Genomic DNA, 20,579 nt, shown 5'->3' with positions numbered 1-20,579 from the left:
AGAACCAAGAAAGAAATGAAAGAAAGTTTATGTAAAATTACAGAATTAACCCCCAAGATAATCTTCTCTGTATTTTTATTTGGACTTTTATGCCTTTAACCTGCAAATGACTTCATCCCACATTAAGTGGTGGGTTTGTTGGAGAAGGTGTGTTCCACCTTCAAGGATTAGAGAGCCAAGAAAGTTACCTGGTACAGAGCTGAGGTGCAGGCAGCACCATGCCAGGTCAGTGTGGGGTTGGTCAGGTGACCAGAAGAGGGTAAGGGACTATTGGTACCCAAGTCTGTGCAGTAAATAACCTGGTTTTGTTTTCACCTGGACCAGTCTGAGAAGCCTCCCAGGTTTCATCATGATCCGCTGTGGGCATTAAGCTAGTTGCTCCTGTCTGGTGGGGTGGGGTGGGATTGGGGTCTGGGAAGGAATTTTTCCCTCACCACCAGATTGACCAAGGCTAGGTGGGGTTTTCACCTTCCCCACGGGAGTTTGGGGCTTAGTGGGGGCAAAAAACATAACAGAGGTTAGGCTATGATGTTGCAGCTCATTATGTAAGCTTGGGGCAGATATCCAGGCCAGGTACTCTCTAGGGAATAGATGCAGTGATCAGATAAAATAGATCTGGAAAGTATTTAAAGGAGATATTTTTATAGGAGTGAAAATGAGGGGTTCAGGGCTCCTACAACTGCTATGACAGGGAGTCAACCCCCCCTTCTTTATAACCCCTATTAGCCCTCATTTGACAGGATGAGTGGTGAGATCCCAGCAGCTGATGGACTGGGGAGCAGGGTAGGAAGGGGGAGGACTGACAGCAGTGCTCCGGGTAATATAAATGGTTATGGAATTATCTGCACTGTACAATTTTATCTGCTGAGTACTCTCTGACATTTGGAAATAAAGTTGTGGCTTAATTATACTATGCCCATTGTTTCTGTCCCTCTTCTCGCTTGGCTGGACAATACTTAAATACCTAGAAATTCCCATTGGCTTCAGTGGGACCAGAATTTCACCCATGAACTTTAAATACATAAGTAGTGCTATTGAACTCACATACTTGAACTCGGTGGGACTATTCTTGTGCTTAAAGTTCAGCACATGTTTTGTTTTATGTGGAACAACTGGTAAATGTTTAAATAAACTTGAATGAGTATAAAGCCTGCCTAGTGGCAAGTGGGACCTGCTCTTAGACACTAGTCTGAATACTACGAAATGCCGCCCTCTGTTATGAGGGTTTTCTGGAGTCTACAGATGCAATTAAAACCCTGTGATTGGAGATGGAATTAGTGTTATCTATTGTAAGAAAATATGTTTGGGCCTGTGTGCAAAGTTAAATCATGTTCTAGTGTCTAATGAGAATTTTCATCATATAATGAGGTAGTATTATTTAATCATCTGAATAAATTGGCACGTGTTTAAGGGAGACCGCTGCAGGTATAAATGCAGCATGGTGTGTTTAATGTTATTCTACAGCACTGCTTTTCCAGGGTACAGGCTGCTCTCATCCTGTAAATATGGAATTAGTAAATATCACCCCTATTTTACAGAAGGGGAAATCGAGTCTGTCAGATGTTTTGTGACTTGCCAAAATCACACAGTAAATTAGCGTCAGTACCAGGGGCCCCAGCTTCAATATTCACATCTAATTCAGTAGTCCAGATCAGTTATTTATCCTTTCTCCCTTGTTTTGTTATCTGTAAAATGATTAATAATATTTAGCTAATGATATATGGCTGCATATAAATTTTCCTCATGTCTATTTTTGGATTTTTCTTATCTTATATATCATTAAACCATTTTAGAAATTTTAACACTAATGCTCATAAAATGACTTGCCTGGGAGGCAATGTGGTGTAGTGGCTTAAATAGGGAACTTGGAATCAGAAGACTTAAGTGATTTTTCAAAAACTTTTGTATTTCTAAAGAAATTTCTTTCTCCCATCTAATATGGACCAGATTATCAGCTGATGTAAATCAGTATGCCGTTTTACACCCGCTGAAGATCTGATCCAACATGAATAATACAAAGTTCTAAAATCTAGTATATCATAAGTTTTAAAAGGCTTTGAATTATGGGCTTTGTCCTTTGTCTTTCAGTTTTATCTGTTATTTTTGTAGACTGTCAAGTTGGAAGACTGCAACACTGCAGTTCAAATAAGAGAAGTTCATCAGAATCATCATACGTGTGGAATGCTACAGCACAAATAACGTTTATCTCTCATGTTAGGAGATAACTGTCTTTGATTGGAAATCTTTTTGTACTGGGTGGAAAGTGAATTACTGGTATACCAGACACCAGAACAAAAAATCACTGCAAGACCAGATCAGGGAGATAAGGTTAATGTGGTGTGAACAGTGCAAATAACAGGATGCTTGGTTCTGGGGAATTGTACACACACACAAAAAAGAAAAATTGCCTTGGGGTGAAAACAGTACTCTGGTCTGTTTGATTTGGAGACTGCAAGTTATTGGTGCTAGCCCCTTTTGCCACAGTATCACAGTGGGAGCTCATGTTCAATTCATTATCTGTTGTAACTTTTTCAGAGTCCTTTCTTTTCTAGTGTACAGGCTGCCCTAATCCTGTAAATATGGCTTAAAGATACAGATAGGTGTCTAGTGGGATTTTCAAAGCACTTAGCCACCTAACTCCAGTTGTCCTTGAATGTATTGAAATAAATGTTCAATTGTGCCCAGCTTTCCAAGTGATTCTGATGGCTCTCTATTTAGTGACTTTGCCTTATCCCTATTTACCTGACCACAAATCTTGGTGACATCTACAGTCTTTATAATCAGTTAGCCAGTTTTTAATCTATCTGATGTGTGCCGTATGGATTTTTGCATAGTGCTAACTTTTATTCAGAATGTCAGGAAGTACTGAGTCAAGTGCTTGACAGAATTCTAAAAGTATTACATCAACAGTTACCTTTATCTACCAAACTTACAGTCTTGACAAAAAATGATTGTGAGTTAATCCAATAAAACCTGTTTTCCTGGGAGACACATTGATTGGCATTAATTAGATCATTCACCTTTTATTCTTTAAGTCTCATATCAGCCATTATGTTATTTTATCTGGAACTGATGTCAGGCTAACTGGCCAATAATTATCTCTGTCATTTTGTTTACCCTTTTAAAGTATTGCCACAATATTGGCTTTATTTCAGTTCTTTGGACCTTTCCCACTTTTCCAAGATTTATTAAAAATAAACATAAATGCTCCAAAAAGCTCCTTGCACAACTTTTAAAACTATTGCTTGCAAATTATCCAGGCCAGTTGGTTTTTTGTTTTTGTTTTTAATTTTAGTAGATTCTGGTTATCTTCCTTAGTTGCTGTTGGAATAGAAAGTATTTGATCATCACTTAGTGATATGAATATATCACCCAGCTTCTTTTAAATACAGAACATAAGTGTTTGTTGAACATTTCTGCTTTTTCTGCATCATTATTGATAATTTTATGATCGCCAGCTATCACAGTTCCAGTTTAGTGTGCCACTTACCAGACTGTTGTAAGAGGATCCAGCTGCTGAATCCCTCAGTGTTTTAAGACCACAGAGTCTGAGTGGAGTCCAGGTATTGCTGCTGTCTTAGAGCCCCTGGGCAAACTCTTGGGGTTCAGATCTATCTGGCATCCTCTCCTGAGAGCCACAATGCTACAATCCCCTGCCCAGCCTCTAGAACTAGTGTTGATCCCTCAAATTATCCCGATACCTTAAACTCCCCCTCTCCCAGAACTCCAACCAAATGTGTGAGCCTTACAGTTTACCTCTTCAGTTCACAAAGAGTGGCCCTACCAGGAGCACAAGTCTCCAGCTGGCATAGTTCTGAGGGTCATTGGGACACACAAGACTCTCCATCACAACAAGGCAATGGTCTAAGGAGAGGACTGCAACCTGTACATGACTTTCGTTGACCTGACAAATGCATTTGATACAGTTAGGAAGGCCTTTGGAAGATCATAGGAGAATTCAGTTGCCTGGAGAAATTCATCACAGTGGTTCGGCAATTCCATGATGGCATGCTTGGTTGTGTTGTGGAGGACCATGAATCATCTGAACCATTTCCAGTCATCAATGGAGTCAAGCAGAGCTGTGTACTGGCCCCAACCCTCTTCAGTATGATGTTCTCTGCCGTGCTTACAGATGTCTTTTGTGATTGTGACACTAGGATTGGTATCATATACTGGACTGCTGGCAAGCTCTTCAATTTGAGGAGACTGCGGGTGAAGATGAAGATACAGGAAGTGACTGTTTGCAATCTTCTGTTTGCTAATGACTGTTCCCTGAATTTCAAATCTGAGTCTGACATGCAGTGAAGTATGGACTATTTCTCTTCAGCTTGTGACACTTTGGTCTCAGAATTGACATCAAGAAGACAGAAGTGATATACCAGCCTGCACCAGGAAAACCTCATGCAGAGCCTACTATCACAATGAATGGCCAAACCCTGTATGCAGTGGACAAGTTCACCTACCTTGGCAGTACACTTTCATATGTAGTTCACATCATTGATTAAACCAATGCCAGACTGGCAAAGCAAATGTGGTCTTTGACAGACTAATGTGTGGGAGCGTAGAGGCATTAATCAACAAAGCTGAAGGTCTACAAAGCCATTGTGTTGCCAACTCTGATGTATGCTTATGAAACCTGGATGGTGTACAGACATCATGTGATGAAGCTGAATCACTTTCACATGGGCTGTCTAAGGAAACTAATGAGGATAAGATGGCAAGACAAGGTTCCAGATACTGAGGTTCTCATACAGGCAGGCATTCCAAGCATCCATACTCTGAAATACAGATAAGATGGGCATGTCATGTCACCAGAATGTCAGATAGGTGACTGCCAAAGAAGATCTTTTATGGCAAGCTAAAGGAGGGAAATTGCTCCTAGGGAGGCCAGAAGAAATGTTTCAAGGTGGCCCTCAAGCTATCCTTGGGGCATTTCAACATTGACTGAGAGTTTTTGGGAAGATCTTGCTCATGATAAATCTACCTGGTGAAGCTTCATCCATATTTGAGCTACAGTCTATGAATAGAGGAGAATTGCTGAGGCAGAGCAGAAGCGCCAGCAGTGTAAATCTTGCAACAGTAGCATGTGCGCCATTAATGAAGTAAGCCATAGTGGCATCTCTTGTTCAGTGTGCCACAGACAATTCAAAGCTCAAATTGGCCTGATCAACCTCACGTGTTCACGGAAACCAAACCAATCAGTGATGTCATGGTCATCTTCAACTCGAAGGATGAACAGCAGCCTCTTCAGTGGGTCATGTGATAGGTGCAATGCGTAGCACACAGACACTTTGCACAAGACCCTAAACCACCATTGCTCTTCGCTAAGAGATTAGTCACAGAGAGTAAAGATCATATAAAAACATTAAACCTGCTGAATGCAGTGCTTCTCCTTTTGACTCATGCATCATTAGGCTCCTACGGCAGTTTCTCTCTTCTTGAGTAGCTGAAGATGGTGAAGACCCTGAATAGATCAGCTTCAGCCCATTTTATAATGTTCCAGTGCCTCTGTTAGATGACTCCCAGATCAGCCTCGTCAGGTGATCCCAAACTCCTATCATGTGGCTTCATTGCCAGGCAACCTGTCCCCTGAAAAGCCAGTTCTTTTGGGTGGGAGCCAGCATATAGTCTCTGGTGTTTGTATTTGAATAGAAGACCACCCTGAGTTATCACTGCTTTCTTGTCAGCACTATGTCACTAAGCCTTGGAATTTCAGTCCAACATGGAGACTAAGAGACAACAGAGAAGACAACTAGCCCCTACATTCCAAATGGGCTTTGCAGTCTGGTAGACATACAGAGAATTCATAATTTCACACAGAATTAATAAATTGTACAGGCAACTCCCCCAAATCACCACACCATCTAATAAAGGACTTATATCATTTTTTGGTTTCCTGTTGTTTCTGCAACTATCTGTGAGACATCCCTCTCTGCACTATCCAATGCTGCAGAAGGAAGTTCATGATCATGATGCCTCTTGCTGTTCAGAACAGTCCTTACAGTTCTCAACAGAAGACATCAGCTGAACAGTTTTGCCATTTAGACAATCACCATAAAAGTGATTTTTTCACTTCCCTAAAGTGATTACTTGTAGGTTAATTTTAAAAAAGTATTTGTAAATCTCCTCTGTCTTCCCTGCCCCCCCAAAAGGCTCCCTCTTAAACACTTATGACTAACACAGATCATCCTACACATTAAAAGAAAAATTATACACACAAGGAAAAGTTATGATTTTCCCAGTAGAAATTTAAACCCTGATCTACTATTATGTAGTGCTAAAGGTTTCTATAAATTCTCACAGCTATGCAAACTATAGTCTTAATGAGCAGGAGTCCTCACTTGATCTCCACAAGTTAAATTGCAGGTAGACTTTTTGAGCCCTGTCTATACTATATAAAATAGTGCTACTTCACTGAATGTGCTTTAACCTAGGTCTACTTAACACAGTAAAAAACTCCCATTGAAATAAATGAGAATTAGGTATCTAGGCACTTTTGAAAATCCCACTAGGAGTCTCTCTTCAAGTTTGGGCACCTAAAAAGCCTATGTCACTTAGGGCCTGATTTTTAAAGGTAAGTCCTATTGAGACTTATGTTTCTAATTCACACACTTTTGAAAATTAGACCTGAAGTTTAGCTCACTAATTCACTCCTGTTATATGCGCTAAAACAGTTCCGAGTATTAATACTGAATGTTTTGAAAATTCAGTCAGCAAAAGACTTAAGCATGTTGTTGAACTGAATTCAAAGTCAGTTTATTTTTGTTAGTGTGGACAAGGCTTTATTCGGAGATTCGTAGATTTTAAGACCAGAAGGGACCATTGTGGTCATCTTGTCTGACATCCTGCATAACACAGGCCATATGATTTAAGACCAATAGGTGTAGTTGAACTAGATCATATCTTTTAGAAAAAGGTACACACTTGATTTGAAAACACCCCACAGAAGGCTTTTATCCAGAGAATATTAAAACATAAAAATTAGCAAACCAAATAACAAAAAAATCTCAGTTGATGCCCCACAAGCAGATGGTTTAACTGTTTTTCTCCTTTAAAATGTTTTACCATAAAAGGGGTCTAAAACTGGCTTTTAGTTTTGTGTGTATGATTCTAGACACACTGTCACTTGCATTAGATTTGTACATGCAAAGGGCAACTGTGCAAACTTTGTGTGCTTATTGTTTGAAAAATTTATAATTTATTTGCACTAATTGTAGTGCATTGAGAATTGCACATAAATAATTAGATTTTGAATTAGAAAACATCGCCACTAGTATTTTACCAAAAATCCTAGAAGTAGAATTTGCAAGAGTATGAGTATTCCATTTTGGCTTTTCTTTTATGTTTAATGGCAGGGTGGCTTTGTCACTGTGTCCAACTAAATGAAAAACAGAGACTGATGGAATCCTGAAATCACTATGTACCTACCATAGAACAAACAATTTTACAGTATACCTGTAGCATGTATTCATTTAATGTAGAAAATATTTCCAGGATCCTAATATACATCTTTCAGTCTTTAGTACCTTTCCAAATGATTATCTTGATAAACCTAGACAGAAACTCTTTATAGATCGTCCTTTTTGCTGAAGTATTCTGCCTCTTAAAGACTAGTGGAATTAAATTTGATGGGATGCATACACGCAAAAGTAAAACTGTTGTGAACAATGCCAAGTTTTGCATATGGGAAACACAATCTTCATCATGAGCTATATAATCATTAGACTATGGTTTTCAAGTACTACTGTATTTCATCAGTCTTTAAAATGTGCTTTTTAGGACAGCAGTCCTTTATCCAAAATACCACATTTTTATAGCTTTTCTGGTGTTGAATATAATTGGGATTGATTCAGTTTGTGGTGTCAAATAACTTGCAATAATGTGCAAGATTCTAAGAAAGTAATTAGGACTGTGCAGGAATAATTAATTGATATATTTAGAGTTTGTGGGCATTTTTTAATCATTCTCTAAACTGGAAATTTCTTCTAGGCAATGAAAGCTCTTTAAAAGAGACTAAAGGTGCACTTCGTATTAAGCCAAAAATAATTTTATTCCTGCCCAGGTAATTTTTAAAAAATAAGAATAGGTAAAAACACTGTCGACTTCCTTGATGTTAACGTTAAACTTTTCAAATATCTTAGCTTTAGGACTGGCCCAGCAGCTCAAGAGGTTACTTTCATGAAGCAGATATTTATGAATTTGGTCTTGCCATACAACTGCTGTAGCCCCACACAGTAGATAAGCAATTGAGTATGTCTGATAATAAAGCAGCATGCTGCTACAATTCAGTTCCTGCTTCTGTGATAAAGTGCAAGTAGATTAGACCTGTGAGGTACTAGATTAGTGCACAAGGAAAGCTTGCCAGTGCAAATAAGACTAAAACAAGAACATATTGTTGGGATTTCTTCAAGTTAGCTGTTAATCAAGTAAAACATGGTATATTAGGCCCTTTTAACACATTTTTGACATCTAGCTCCCTGCAGCTGACAGTTAAATTAGCCTTCTTTTGTGATTGACTGAGAATAATTTTATACTATTTAACCATTAAAAAAATGCCAGAGTGACTATTATGTATACATGTAATATAGTTTATTATATAGGGAATATTACTTTAAGTAACTAAATCTTCAAGGTGGCATTGGTATGAAAAAGAAAACAGAAACACCCTAAAGTAATTATGCATACAGCAATGTACATACTTTAACATTTCTTAATCTACATTCAATGCAGAAGGATAATTTTTGAATTTACAGTTTAAATATTATAGAATCTATGATTCCCCATAACAGTCTGGGAATTTATCTATTATTAGGAGTAAGTTTGGGCTTTTAATAACATACATCATCCATGTCTTGTGTAGCTCACAATATGTGGCACATTAAAAAGTAAACTTAGAACAGTTCTGTCATACTGCTCAAATAAAAAAAGTGATGGTGTTTCTATTTAAGGCTGTGCTCCTGCAGCTTCATCCACATGGGTGAGCCTCTCTGCCTACACAAAGTCATATTGAAATGGCTAAAGGAAATTGTGAGACTCTGGATGAAATCCTGACCCCACTGAACTCAGTGGGAGTTTTGTTATTGACTGTATGAAGCCAGGATTTCACTCTCTCTTGAATATGGTGTACAGAGCTGGGCAGCCTACCACTGTAAAAATTATAATGTCTTGGAAAGGGTTTTGCTAGTTGTCCTTTGGCAATTTGTTTTTGCTGTATGCAAGATGGAACACATCTAAGTACATACAGGAATGTCATCACTATGTAGCCTGTTTATGTTAGAAAGAGAACTATGTAATTGTTCAACATTGTCTTCAGCCAAAGGTTCTCATAGTAGTGTTAACTCTATAATATAGATGTATGCTTATCCAGGGGAATAAAGGTGATTTTCTCTGTCAAGTAAATGCAGGATGTAAAAGGAGAGCAGGACTCAATTTCAGGCTCTTTAAAAAATTGCTCTTCAGAAGCGCAGTAGCAAATATCTGTTCTATATCAATGTTCTTATTACAGGAACATCAAACTTAGTGCTGATTATTTTCCTATGTCAAAAAGTTCCTAAATGTATGTACTAAAAGTCCCTCAACTGAAGCCTTATTATATAGTTAAAAAAGCTTTCACTTGACTGTTAAAAACTCACAACCTTATTAAACATTAGTTTTGTGCTAATATATACAGTTAAATTACAGAGCATTCAATATAATGTATGTTTTTGCTTTGAAGGACTGATGAAATAGAAAGTGCTATAGCCTGATGTACTATATTGTATATTGTATAACAGAAGGAAACAGTTAAACTTATTGGAGAAGCCCAAATATTTACAGTACTAATAAAACAGGTCTATAATGATCACTACTGAAACACAGCACATATTTTACATTTACATCTCATGTACAGATCCAGCAGGCGACATGACTGAGTTCTCAGTTTATCTATTATAAAACATCCAATTTTGATACCTGACACTAACAGCTGATAACATCCTTATCTTTTCAATTGCAATATTGTTATACAAATTAATGCTAAAAGTGGGTAAATACAGTGGTAATAATGCACAAAAGTTAGGAAATGCAAAAGCTATGATTCTCGCTGTCATGCAGCTATGCTCACGTACATACTGTAAGGCACACATTTAGCATTGTCTGGCTATACCGAAAGAAGGACAGGAGACGCTTGATATGGTTTAATCAGGCTGCAACTTTCCTTCCCCTGCCCTCAGTTATGCTCCTTTAACAAACCTTCCTTTTTAAGTACTTTACCGAGCGATTTATCAGGTCACTGTATACATTTCTATAGAGTACCTGCACTGGACATCCTATTAATTTAGATTTTTCAGTTTAATTTCCTGAGTTTTTTTAAAAAGAAAAAATAAATCTTTTTCCTGGTCTCCATCATCTGCCTTCCTTTCTCCTGTTTAACCATTACAGGTTTACCTAACCTCCTGCTCCATCTAGGTCCACTGCAGCATGAAGATTGTCTTCCCCTTGGACATTCGTGTCTGAAAAGCTTTTTAGTCAGTTTGATTTGGGAAAGGGAGACAATTGAGAGTCAGGGTGTCTTCTGATCTAGGTGAACGGATAAATTTTTCTTCCCACATTTGAGATCTGCAAGTTCCACTGCCAGGTGGGCTCATGAGCATGAGGGATCTTCTGGAGAGCCATCTCCTCCTGACTTCCAGACCTTCCCCTTAATCACAACAATATTCTTCACACAGTTAAAATAATGAAAATATTTATTTCAATTCCAAAGATCCCATTAATTTAATATTATTTAAAAAATCCAGTAAATACATATAATGTGCCCTTATAGTGCAGGAAAGTGATAAATCGTGATACTGGACCAAGGAAGGGGAATGTCTTCACTGGAGGAAGGAGAATAAAGAGGAAGAGGGAGAGGAAGAAGGAAGGACTGCTGCAGGGGTGGGAGCTGTACTTGTTAGGCTCACACTCTGCACTTGATTCTCATCCTTTGTGTCTTAAAGGTTGAGGTTATGCCTTTTACAGATATCTGTTTTTCCTGGGGGAGGTGGGGGTGGGAAGGGAACAGTTTTGAAGGGCCTCTAAGCCTTTGAGAAGGATTATACTGAATGTCTACAGAGGACAGTTAAATAACTAAATATTCTTAATAATAAATTTCAGTATAAGTTCTGTGAATGAATGAATGAGTGAATGCTTCCTCCCACCCCCCTTACACGGTAGCTAAGCTTTTTACAAATAAAATAAGCTTATGAGAAGCCGCTGACGTGGTGCTGTCTTTGTTTCAATATTTCATTGACATTTTGAGGTGTAATAAAAAATTCAACTGAGAATAAATCATATTAAAGCTAGCAAAAATGAAACATTGCATGTATTGCAGTATAGCAAGCTATGCATAGAGCAAATTAACATGAGAGAAAGAGAATCTATGTTATTCTGACAATATTAGACTTCCACTAACCATGATCATATGTTGGTATGCAGCAGTATTTTAAGAGTTGGTGCTGCTTTTATAATATAGATTTCATGCATAAGTATAAAAAAAACTTGAAAAGAAACAATCAACAGCTCTAAAATGGCACACCAAAGGAATCAGAGGGGGAAAAGATGGATTATGCCATCTCATCCATTTTCCTGCCAGTGTTGTTGTACGAAATGTTTTGTCTAGTCCAGGTTTAACTTTCCCGAGTGATATGGCTTCCATCACATTCCTTGGGAGACTTATTCCATAGTCTAATAAATTTCTCTGTCAAAAGGTTTTTCCTGACATTCTACTTAAATTATCCTATTCTTAATTTAATTTTATTTCACACTAAATATTTTCTCCTATTGATTTGTTTAAACATTTCAAATACTTGTAGACAGCAATGTTCCCCAATTTAGTCATTGCTTCGCTAAACTATACACTATATACTTGTGTTTTACATATTTTTTAAATCAATTCTTTAGCCCACGAAACATGTTCGTCTGCAGTGACTACATTCTAATTTGTCAGTGTTTCTGTTGATGAGCCCAGAACCGAATAAACGTTCTAGAGGTAATCCCTTCAAAGCCACGAAGAAAAAGTATAATTTTCCTTCTCCTGCTTAGCTCCCAATTCAGCACACCATTAAAGAATATGAACAACTTTAAGCGTGTGTGTAATCATTGCTATTCGGATAGAAAATGTTCTTCTTTTGGGTTTTGCAGTCAAAATGAAGGTACCTTTTTCTCTGTCTTGTTCAATATTTTTCTTGGGTGCCTCAAAATGTCATACCTGTGAATATAGCATTACCAATAGCTGGCAGATTGTTGCTTGCATTCTAAATTATCAAACAATTGTTAACTAAACTTTAGAACTTTCATGAAGACTCTATTGTACCCTCATAGAGCTTGCTGGGAAGCTAGACTGTAATAAGAAAATTAAAACTGAGTACAGTAGAAAATGTGGCTTTGTCATTTTGAACATTCATTCATTTATGGATTAACAACAAAGGAGGTGCATTGTCCAAATATGTAGTGTTCTCTAAATATTTTTAAATGTCTATGTATTTTACATTAATATAACATTTTGTTGGGATGGTACCATAATTCAGCATTTAGGGCTGATCCAATGCCCACTGAAGCCAGTGGAAGTAGTTCTGTTGTCTTCAGTAAATGTGGATGGAGTGTCCTCTTATTTCCCTTATCTCGAAAATTAAGGTGATATATGTGCTTCCAAAGATCAATTTTCACAGTGCAACTTAATGCAAACGGGCTTTTTTTTTCTGAATTGCTGTACCAAGCTTTACATTTTTATTACTCTTTCTTATTGTTAGGAGAGAATAATAGAGCGCTTGAAGGAGCAGAGGGAACGGGATGACCGAGAAAGACTGGAAGAAATAGAATCCTTTAAAAAGGAAAACAAAGACTTGAAGGAGAAAGTTAATGCTTTACAAGCTGAACTAACAGAGAAGGAGGTCAGCCTTTGCAGTAAAATTAAAAATCTTTATGGTTCTGATCTTCCTAACAAGTTTCACTGTTATAAACAAGTTAATTAGAGACATTGTCCAGTTGCTTAAGCCAGCAGTTCTCAAACTGTGGGTCGGACCCCAGAGTGGGTCATGACCCTGTTTTAATGGGGTCGCCAGGGCTGGTGTTAGACTTGCTGGGGCCTGAGGCTGAAGCCAAAGTCAGAGTCCCACTGCTCAGAGCTGAAGCTGAAGCTCAAGGGCTTCAGGCTTAGGTGGCGGGGCTCAGGTCAGAGCTGAAGCCCTCAAGCTTCAGTTTTGGGCCTGCTTCAGGGCAGTGGGGCTTGGGCTTTTGCTTTGGCCCACCCACCTGAGGCAGCAGGGCTCAAGCTTTGGTCCCCCTTCCTGAGGTTGTGTAGTAATTTTTGTTGTCAGATGAGGGTCGCGGGAATAAGAAGTTTGAGAAACCTGGTTTAAGCTATTGGTTTTCAACTATTTTTAGAAACTAACTCCTAAAGCAATATATTTTTGAGCATTCCTCACTTTCAAACTCTTGATTACTTTCCATAAAATATTTCTTTCCTTTATTTCTTCTTTGTGTATATTCCTTTCCTTTCTTTTACATATGTTTGACAAGGCTTTAGTATTCCATTGCTGGTCCTATTTTCAGTTTTTATTTGAACTAATGGGGTTAGCAGGAGCAAGCCCTTCTGAGAGTAAGGTCCACAAGTATTTGATTCAGTCAGACTGATTATTGATAAGGGGTTTTACTTGGTGACTCCCTGGTCTGGTTGATTCTTTACTAAAGTTTTGTTGTGCCATTGCATACCACTGTTCTGTGCTCACTTCATTAGATACTTATGAACTATGTGATAAGATTAAATCCTATTCATGTCATGCTGCAAGATACTTCTTGTTTTTTCTTCTCTTGCATACTTCTACTGTAGGGTTTGAGTACCCTTTAAAGTAAAGATATTGGGTGAGAATTTATAAGTAATTAAAGTTATGATGATTTAATGGAAAATATTTTCTCTATTCATCAAGTCTGTCTTTGGTGTTGTTTTTTTTTAAATCTATCACCAGCATGATGATGAGGAGGATATTTTTAATAAAAGCCTGTTGCCATTTTTGCAGGGGCTAAAAGAAATGATGGTGAGAATTCCATGGGTTGGGGCTCATTTGCAGGATGATCTGTATTTATCTTACTTAATCAATTCCCTGATATTGGGGAAGGGCGGGGGTCTCAGGTCTTGGTGAATCTCAGTCCCTCTGATTCTGTGCCAGTCTCCTGAGAGCTGTAATACCAGGGCTGCCCGTGGGAGAGGGGGCAAGTGGGGCAATTTGTCCTGGCCCTACAGGGCCCCAGCGAGCCCTGGCCCGGTGGTAGTCCGGGTCTTCGGCTGGCATTTCGGCAGCGGGAGGGGGCCCTTCAGTGCTGCTGAAGATGCTTAGCGACTGAAGGGACCCCCACCGCCGAAGACCTGGACCGCCACTGGGTGAATACGAGTGCCTCAGTTCCCCCGCTTTGCCACAGGCCCCCTGAATCCTCTGGGCGACCCTGTGTAATACTAGTCTAATTTCAGTGTTTGAGTTTACTGTGTGGGTGCTGGACAGGTGTTAGTTGCCTGTGATATACAGGAGGTCCAAATAGATGATCCAGTGGTCCCTTCTGGGGCTTAACCTCTATGATTCTAATTTATTTTAAAGCTTCTATAGGCTATTATAAGTAAAATAGACAAAATTAACAATAGAAGTTAATAATAGTATTTTAAGTGCAGATGAATATATAGAATACTGATGTGTGTAGCTACATCCACCCTTCTATCATAGGGTAACTGGCAAAAGTAAAATCTGATAGTAAACTCAATATAAAGGAGAACACTAATCAGTGTAAAATATAGAATCGACTATTTTCTAATTCTCAAGGATTTCATTTAAAATACAGATGACTCATCCATTTTCCCAAGGAAATTACCCTCTATCTTTTCAGCAGAGGGAACGTGATATATTCAAGAACACGTAATCTTTTCATAGACATTCAACTTTTTGTTAACCTTCTAAAAATTATCTAATAATATTTTATTATGCTGTAAATACCCATCCCCATGTCTGCACACATGTACTATGTAAACAAAGTTTTTGACTGAAAACATAGCTGATACGATAATTTACAATCCTAGCGGCTAGGATCAATGCAATTTCTAACACCATCTTTCTTCTTTTTTTGGATAATTTTTCAGTCTAATTTAATTGACCTCAAAGAACATGCATCATCACTGGCATCAACAGGACTGAAAAGAGACTCCAAATTAAAGTCTTTAGAAATAGCCATAGAACAAAAGAAAGAGGAATGTAGTAAGTTGGAAGCACAGCTGAAAAAGGTAAGTGCCTTCTAAGAAAATTCTTCTTGTGAAATGGACTAATCTCTTCACTTCTCTAGTATATAACTGGCAATGAAGCAAGAGGTCCATTTTAAAATCTAGCAATCTTCTGCTGTCTGCTGATCCTAGCATCAAACAATGTTGACATTTTCTTAAGAAGCATGCATAAAAGCTGTCTGTGAGCCTGAAAAATTGTCTTAAGTTTCCTGTCTAAGGGGTATTTGGAAAAACTGGTGAAAATACTGGGGGCAAGGGGAGCAGATATAGAAATCAGCTGTTTCTATATGTACGAATCTAAATTACTCTTTCTAGTGAAAAATGTCTCAGTTTTATACTGAAATTCTCCTTAATTTTATTTATTTATTATTTATTTAATATTTGAGGTAATTAAAGAAAATAGTATTGAATATATCACAGTTGTCATTATTTATATCCACCAAGAAGCAGAAGCAAACATTTAAAGAAAAATGTTTTAGAGGTATAATACTTACCCAATAATTTTATGTAGATTACTTTATTACAATACTAATTGATCTCCACATTTTGTTGACACATTTTTTTTTCATGTGTTTCTTTGACTTTTTGCTTCGTCATTTGGTAGAGTCTGCACTCATTGTTTGAACACCAAAGTCTTGATATTCTCAGTGGGTTTAAGAATCATATTTTCCTTCTGCAAGTGTTAAATAAGCCAGTCAGAAGTGTAGATAAAACTTTAAGCCCCCAAAATACCTTGGACATGAATTTATATGCTTATGTGCTCTAAAAGAGGTTAATTATTTTAGCTTGAATATTGACATTTTTAGGTCCAGATTATGATCCCGTTCCTCATGTTGAATAGTTAGCCTCATTGATTTCAGTTGGACTCCCTGTGGAGTAAGGTATTGCTCAAGGGTGAGCAAGGGTTTCAGACTTTCAATTATATTTTTACCTATCATTTTGATTTTTATTACTTACTTCTAGAGTAGGTGTATGTGCTGTAATGTATACTTTAGAAGAGCACACTCAAAATATTATGATCTAATATACATTTTATATGTATAAAACACACTATGTATACAATTGTTGGGGTGAACGTATAGCGGTCACCAAATGAAATTAAGTGAAAGGAAGTTTAAAACAAAAGGAAGTATTTCTTCACACAATGCACAGTCTGCCTGTGGAATTCTTTGCCAGAGAATGTTGTGAAGGCCAAGACTATAACAGGGTTCAAAAAAGAGCTAGATAAATTTCTGGAGGATAGGTCCATCAATGGATATTAACTGGAATGGGCAGGGATGGTGTCCCTAGTCTATGTTTGCCAGAAGCTGGGAATGGGTAATGGGATGGATAACTTGATGATTACCTGTTCTGTTCATTCCTCTGAAACACCTGGCATTGGCCACTGTTGGAGGACGGGATATTGAGCTAGATGGACATTTGGTCTAACCCATTATGGCCTTTCTTATTTGGATGAGAGGAAGGCATCGTTTCAAATAAATTTGCATACTAAGAGCTTTTAACAAAATCTTAACCTATCAAATATTTACAAGAAATTATCAATGCAATTTGCACCAGACTTAAAATACCTAAATAAAGCATGTAGGCATAAGTGACTTTTATTTTATTAAAAGAAATATAAATATTATTTACTGAAGGTGTGAAGAATCTTTATTTGCATTATAGTTCAGATCAAGTGATGAGCACAGTAAGATAATTATAATTTAAATATTATTACCTCTATGGTTAACTTTTATATTTAATTTTGTTGCTTTTAATGGTATTCATTCAAATGAATTCACATGTTCAAAATATTTTTCCCAGTGGCCTTATTTTTGGGAGATTTTTTGTAATAAATAGTTCTTTAGAATGCTCAAGTACCTGTCATCTTAAAAAAAATGGAAATCTGCTTGAAATAGTTGAAATTCTAAGTGAACATCTATGAATGTATATATCAACACATCATTTAGTAATGGAAAAATAAGCAGTTATAAAAGTTATAAAAGTGTCTGGGCCTCCTTTTAAATAAAAGGGAAGTATGTCCCTTATGAATAAAATACAAAGAGTTACCAAATGAAAGTTGAAAACATAATAGTTTGATTATACCATAAATACAACATGAATTCCCAATGGGAAGTGGTCCAAGATTTGTAGGAGGCTTGGTATTTCCACAATAACATGCAGATCAACATTGTTGGATGTGTTTAGGAGAATAGAAACACTGGCTGTTAATGACAATGGACTGCAAACAGTAATTTTTAATTTACATTTACTTTAGTAAAAGCTTGAATTTCAGCTAAACCTGAAAATATCATGTGATAAAAGTAACTTGCTCTCCAGAAATTGAAATCTACCTCAGTCACTGTCTTTATCCCCTAACAAACTAACTGAAACAGAAATCAGTTTTGGGAAGATTTTAGAATTTTGTTGAGTGGAGATAGGAGGGAGCATATACCTTTCTTCATTCTTATACACAATATACAAATCTGCATGTCCCATATGGATGCTCACTGTATCAATGAACACTCAACACTGCAGACATGAGAGATGTGGCACTTCATTGGACATAATTTGAAAAGTAACTCTAAATATGTATCCATTCTTTTTAAAAAATATTAACAACTTGCATATTATTTATCATTCTTAAAAAATAAATCAGAGTGGTGGTACTGTTAGTTAACTTGCTCAGCATTAACTATGATTCTTTAGTTGTATCCATTTTTATTCCTAAATATCGATTTAATCCAGGACATATTTGCAACAGTGAATAGTTCTGAGAACTCATATTCCTAAGCACTATGCCCAGAAGAAGTGTTATGGGATACAAGGCCTAACCAAACTTGAGTTGAGGAACAGTTTTGCCTTGACTACAACTATTTCTCAGTATTATATACTTGACACTGTGCAATACCAGCATTTCTGTGGGAGAAAATATGCAGACTCGGAAAGAATATATTCAAAAGTAAAACAAAAATCCATAGGCAGACTCCTGAATTATTTGATTACAACAAACTGAACTGCAGCCCCATTATTAATTGAAATAGCATATGGGTTTGAAAACCAATAGATAGGAGAGCATTCAAAAAGAATAATTGCTCCTGTGTTCATACTGTGTTTTACTGTACACCAAAATTGTTTAAAACCATGAGCATGCTTGTTAAGCCTTTTGTTACAAGGATTATGATTTGGAATTGATGGGAACAAAATTAGTGGAGAGCTCCCAACACTTCTGTGCCAAAACTCTACAAGCTTTTTTTTTTACTTATTTTCCTTTGCTAATTATGATGGAACAGCAGGAATTACCTCAGAGGTAGTTAATTATTTTTTATGTTGCTTTCCTGAATCTTATTATCCACTTTAGAATTTCCTCCTTTTGTTGTTTATCATGGATTTTATATTTCCATGCTTACTGACATACTTGCTGTTGCTAAATTACTGTTTGCCAAGCTGTACTGTTCAAAAGTGATATTGAATCAAAAATTCAGGCTTGTGTTAATACAAAAGAAAAACCATACATTTAATGATAAAGTTTAATTAATCTTTTATTATTACTGTCTTTGAAACTTTTGTGATAAATTGCAGCCTTGGCTAAAAGCGCTTCTAGTGATTCATTGCTTGAGACTAGCACTTAATGTATCATCAAAAGTGGACACCTTTCTTTATTTCATGGGTTATTTAACTTGAGAGAGGGAAAGTAACGCAAACCTTAAATTTTTTACTCCAGCTATTCTTTTTTAGAAGCCAAAGTCAACATTTATGTTTCCCCAGTGCCTCTCGCTTTCACCGAGGAATGTTTAGAAACTTAAATTTCTACTTTTTTATGACAAGTTCTTCTGTGCAAACGCACTGGATTTGTTGAGCTAATGCTGTTTTCCTGGATCTTTCCTTCTTTTCCTGTACATGCTTCACTCCTTCCCAACTTTGCAATGTAGCAAGCTGAACAGTTGTTCAATCAGATGTACAATCCAGTAAGTCCTTTCTGAAAGTGCCCGCTGTAACATATGAAAGCATGAGGATCCATTGACCTGACACTGTGTTGTGTTCTTCCTCTATGGAGCTTCGCAAAAATTTTTTTTGATGATCACCTGTTTTAGTTATGTCAAAATAAATGAGCTTTGTGGACTTCAAGGCCATTTTTTTTAATATGATATGTATTAACTGGGAATTGGATTAATATAACATCCTCTGAAGTTCAAAGGTCATTGCCTTCAGGTCCTCAACTTCTCTATTAATTTTTTTTACAAGCATGTTTTATTTTATTTTATTTTATTTTAATGCTATGCTCATGTAATACTTTACTGGATCCTTCAAATTCAAAATAATATATGGTGATGTGTATCACCTGATAATATCAGTAATAATACCTAGTAAATGTCTGTTCAGCATATTTTTGTAAAGTTGCAGTATGATCACATTAGTTCAGAAGGCAAAAGATCAGTTCTTCAGTAAACGAATGTGCATATTCAGTATTTATACATTTAAAAAACATATTTTGACCAAGAAAAGGCTGAAAATATAGAATGATGAAAACAAATGGCAATGTTGTCCAAAGTTTAAACAAGAAAATGTAATAATACTTTTGTTCGTTTGGGATTATTCTTTGATGCCTTCTTTAATATAGTTTCTTAAGCAATTTCCTTTTGACTCCGTTGTTTGCATTTTTCAATTTGAGGAAGAACAAAAACACATTCTTATGTGTAGAAGATTTTCTGGCTGTTACAAACTAACACTAAAAATATGCTGTGAGCATCACAGGGCAGAAATAATGATGTAATTGGATTGTGATAACATAGCAATTTATGACCGACAGATTACATAAATAATTCTAAATATAATTACCGGGTAATTCCAATCAGAAGGTGTGAGAGAACTTGATTTTATAGGGTTCTAAAAATATGGTATTATTCACTTGGGATGACACTGGTCCCACTGAAGTCAATGGGAGTTTTATCATTAACTTCAGTGGGCCAGGATTTCATTCGTAGGGTCGGTTGTTGATGCTGAGTATTTCCGCTGATGTAGTGGAAATTTCATGTGTATTAATGGGAGAATAGATCCCATAGAATCTACCATATTTACTTCTTGAAAATCATGTAATTACATTTGGAACTCGGTCATGATTTGTTCATAGAGAACATAAAACTTAATTATATACCCACTTTCTCATCCAACATACTGTGGTGATCAGATAGTTTGCACTCTTGTGCACTTTGCACTCCTTATATTAGTTTGGGTCATCAACATGATGATTTAGTAGGCAGATGACATACTTTCATGAATATCATCTGCACTCTTATAGTGCACACCTTTTGCTTATTTTTGACCC

At 36.8% G+C, this 20,579-nt stretch overlaps 1 protein-coding gene across 5 annotated transcripts in view; it reads left to right on the top strand.

Moving 5' to 3' along the window:
* ERC2 (ELKS/RAB6-interacting/CAST family member 2) overlaps positions 1–20,579 on the top strand; it is an 840,807-nt gene that overhangs the window by 362,137 nt on the left and 458,091 nt on the right. For 3 of the 5 annotated variants that reach the window (XM_030570316.1, XM_030570315.1, XM_030570314.1), the window contains exons 9-11: positions 12,765–12,905; positions 15,137–15,277; positions 19,186–19,221. In XM_030570316.1, the coding sequence (XP_030426176.1) occupies positions 12,765–12,905; positions 15,137–15,277; positions 19,186–19,221 (318 nt within the window). The remainder of the gene's footprint in view (positions 1–12,764; positions 12,906–15,136; positions 15,278–19,185; positions 19,222–20,579) is intronic. The other 2 variants (XM_030570319.1, XM_030570317.1) reach the window with 1 other exon arrangement.

The sequence above is a fragment of the Gopherus evgoodei genome, chromosome 7 (genome assembly GCF_007399415.2).
Source record: "Gopherus evgoodei ecotype Sinaloan lineage chromosome 7, rGopEvg1_v1.p, whole genome shotgun sequence".
Classification (NCBI taxonomy): domain Eukaryota; kingdom Metazoa; phylum Chordata; order Testudines; family Testudinidae; genus Gopherus; species Gopherus evgoodei.
Note: the sequence above shows the minus strand (reverse complement) of the source record. Positions and strands in the feature narration are given on the sequence as shown.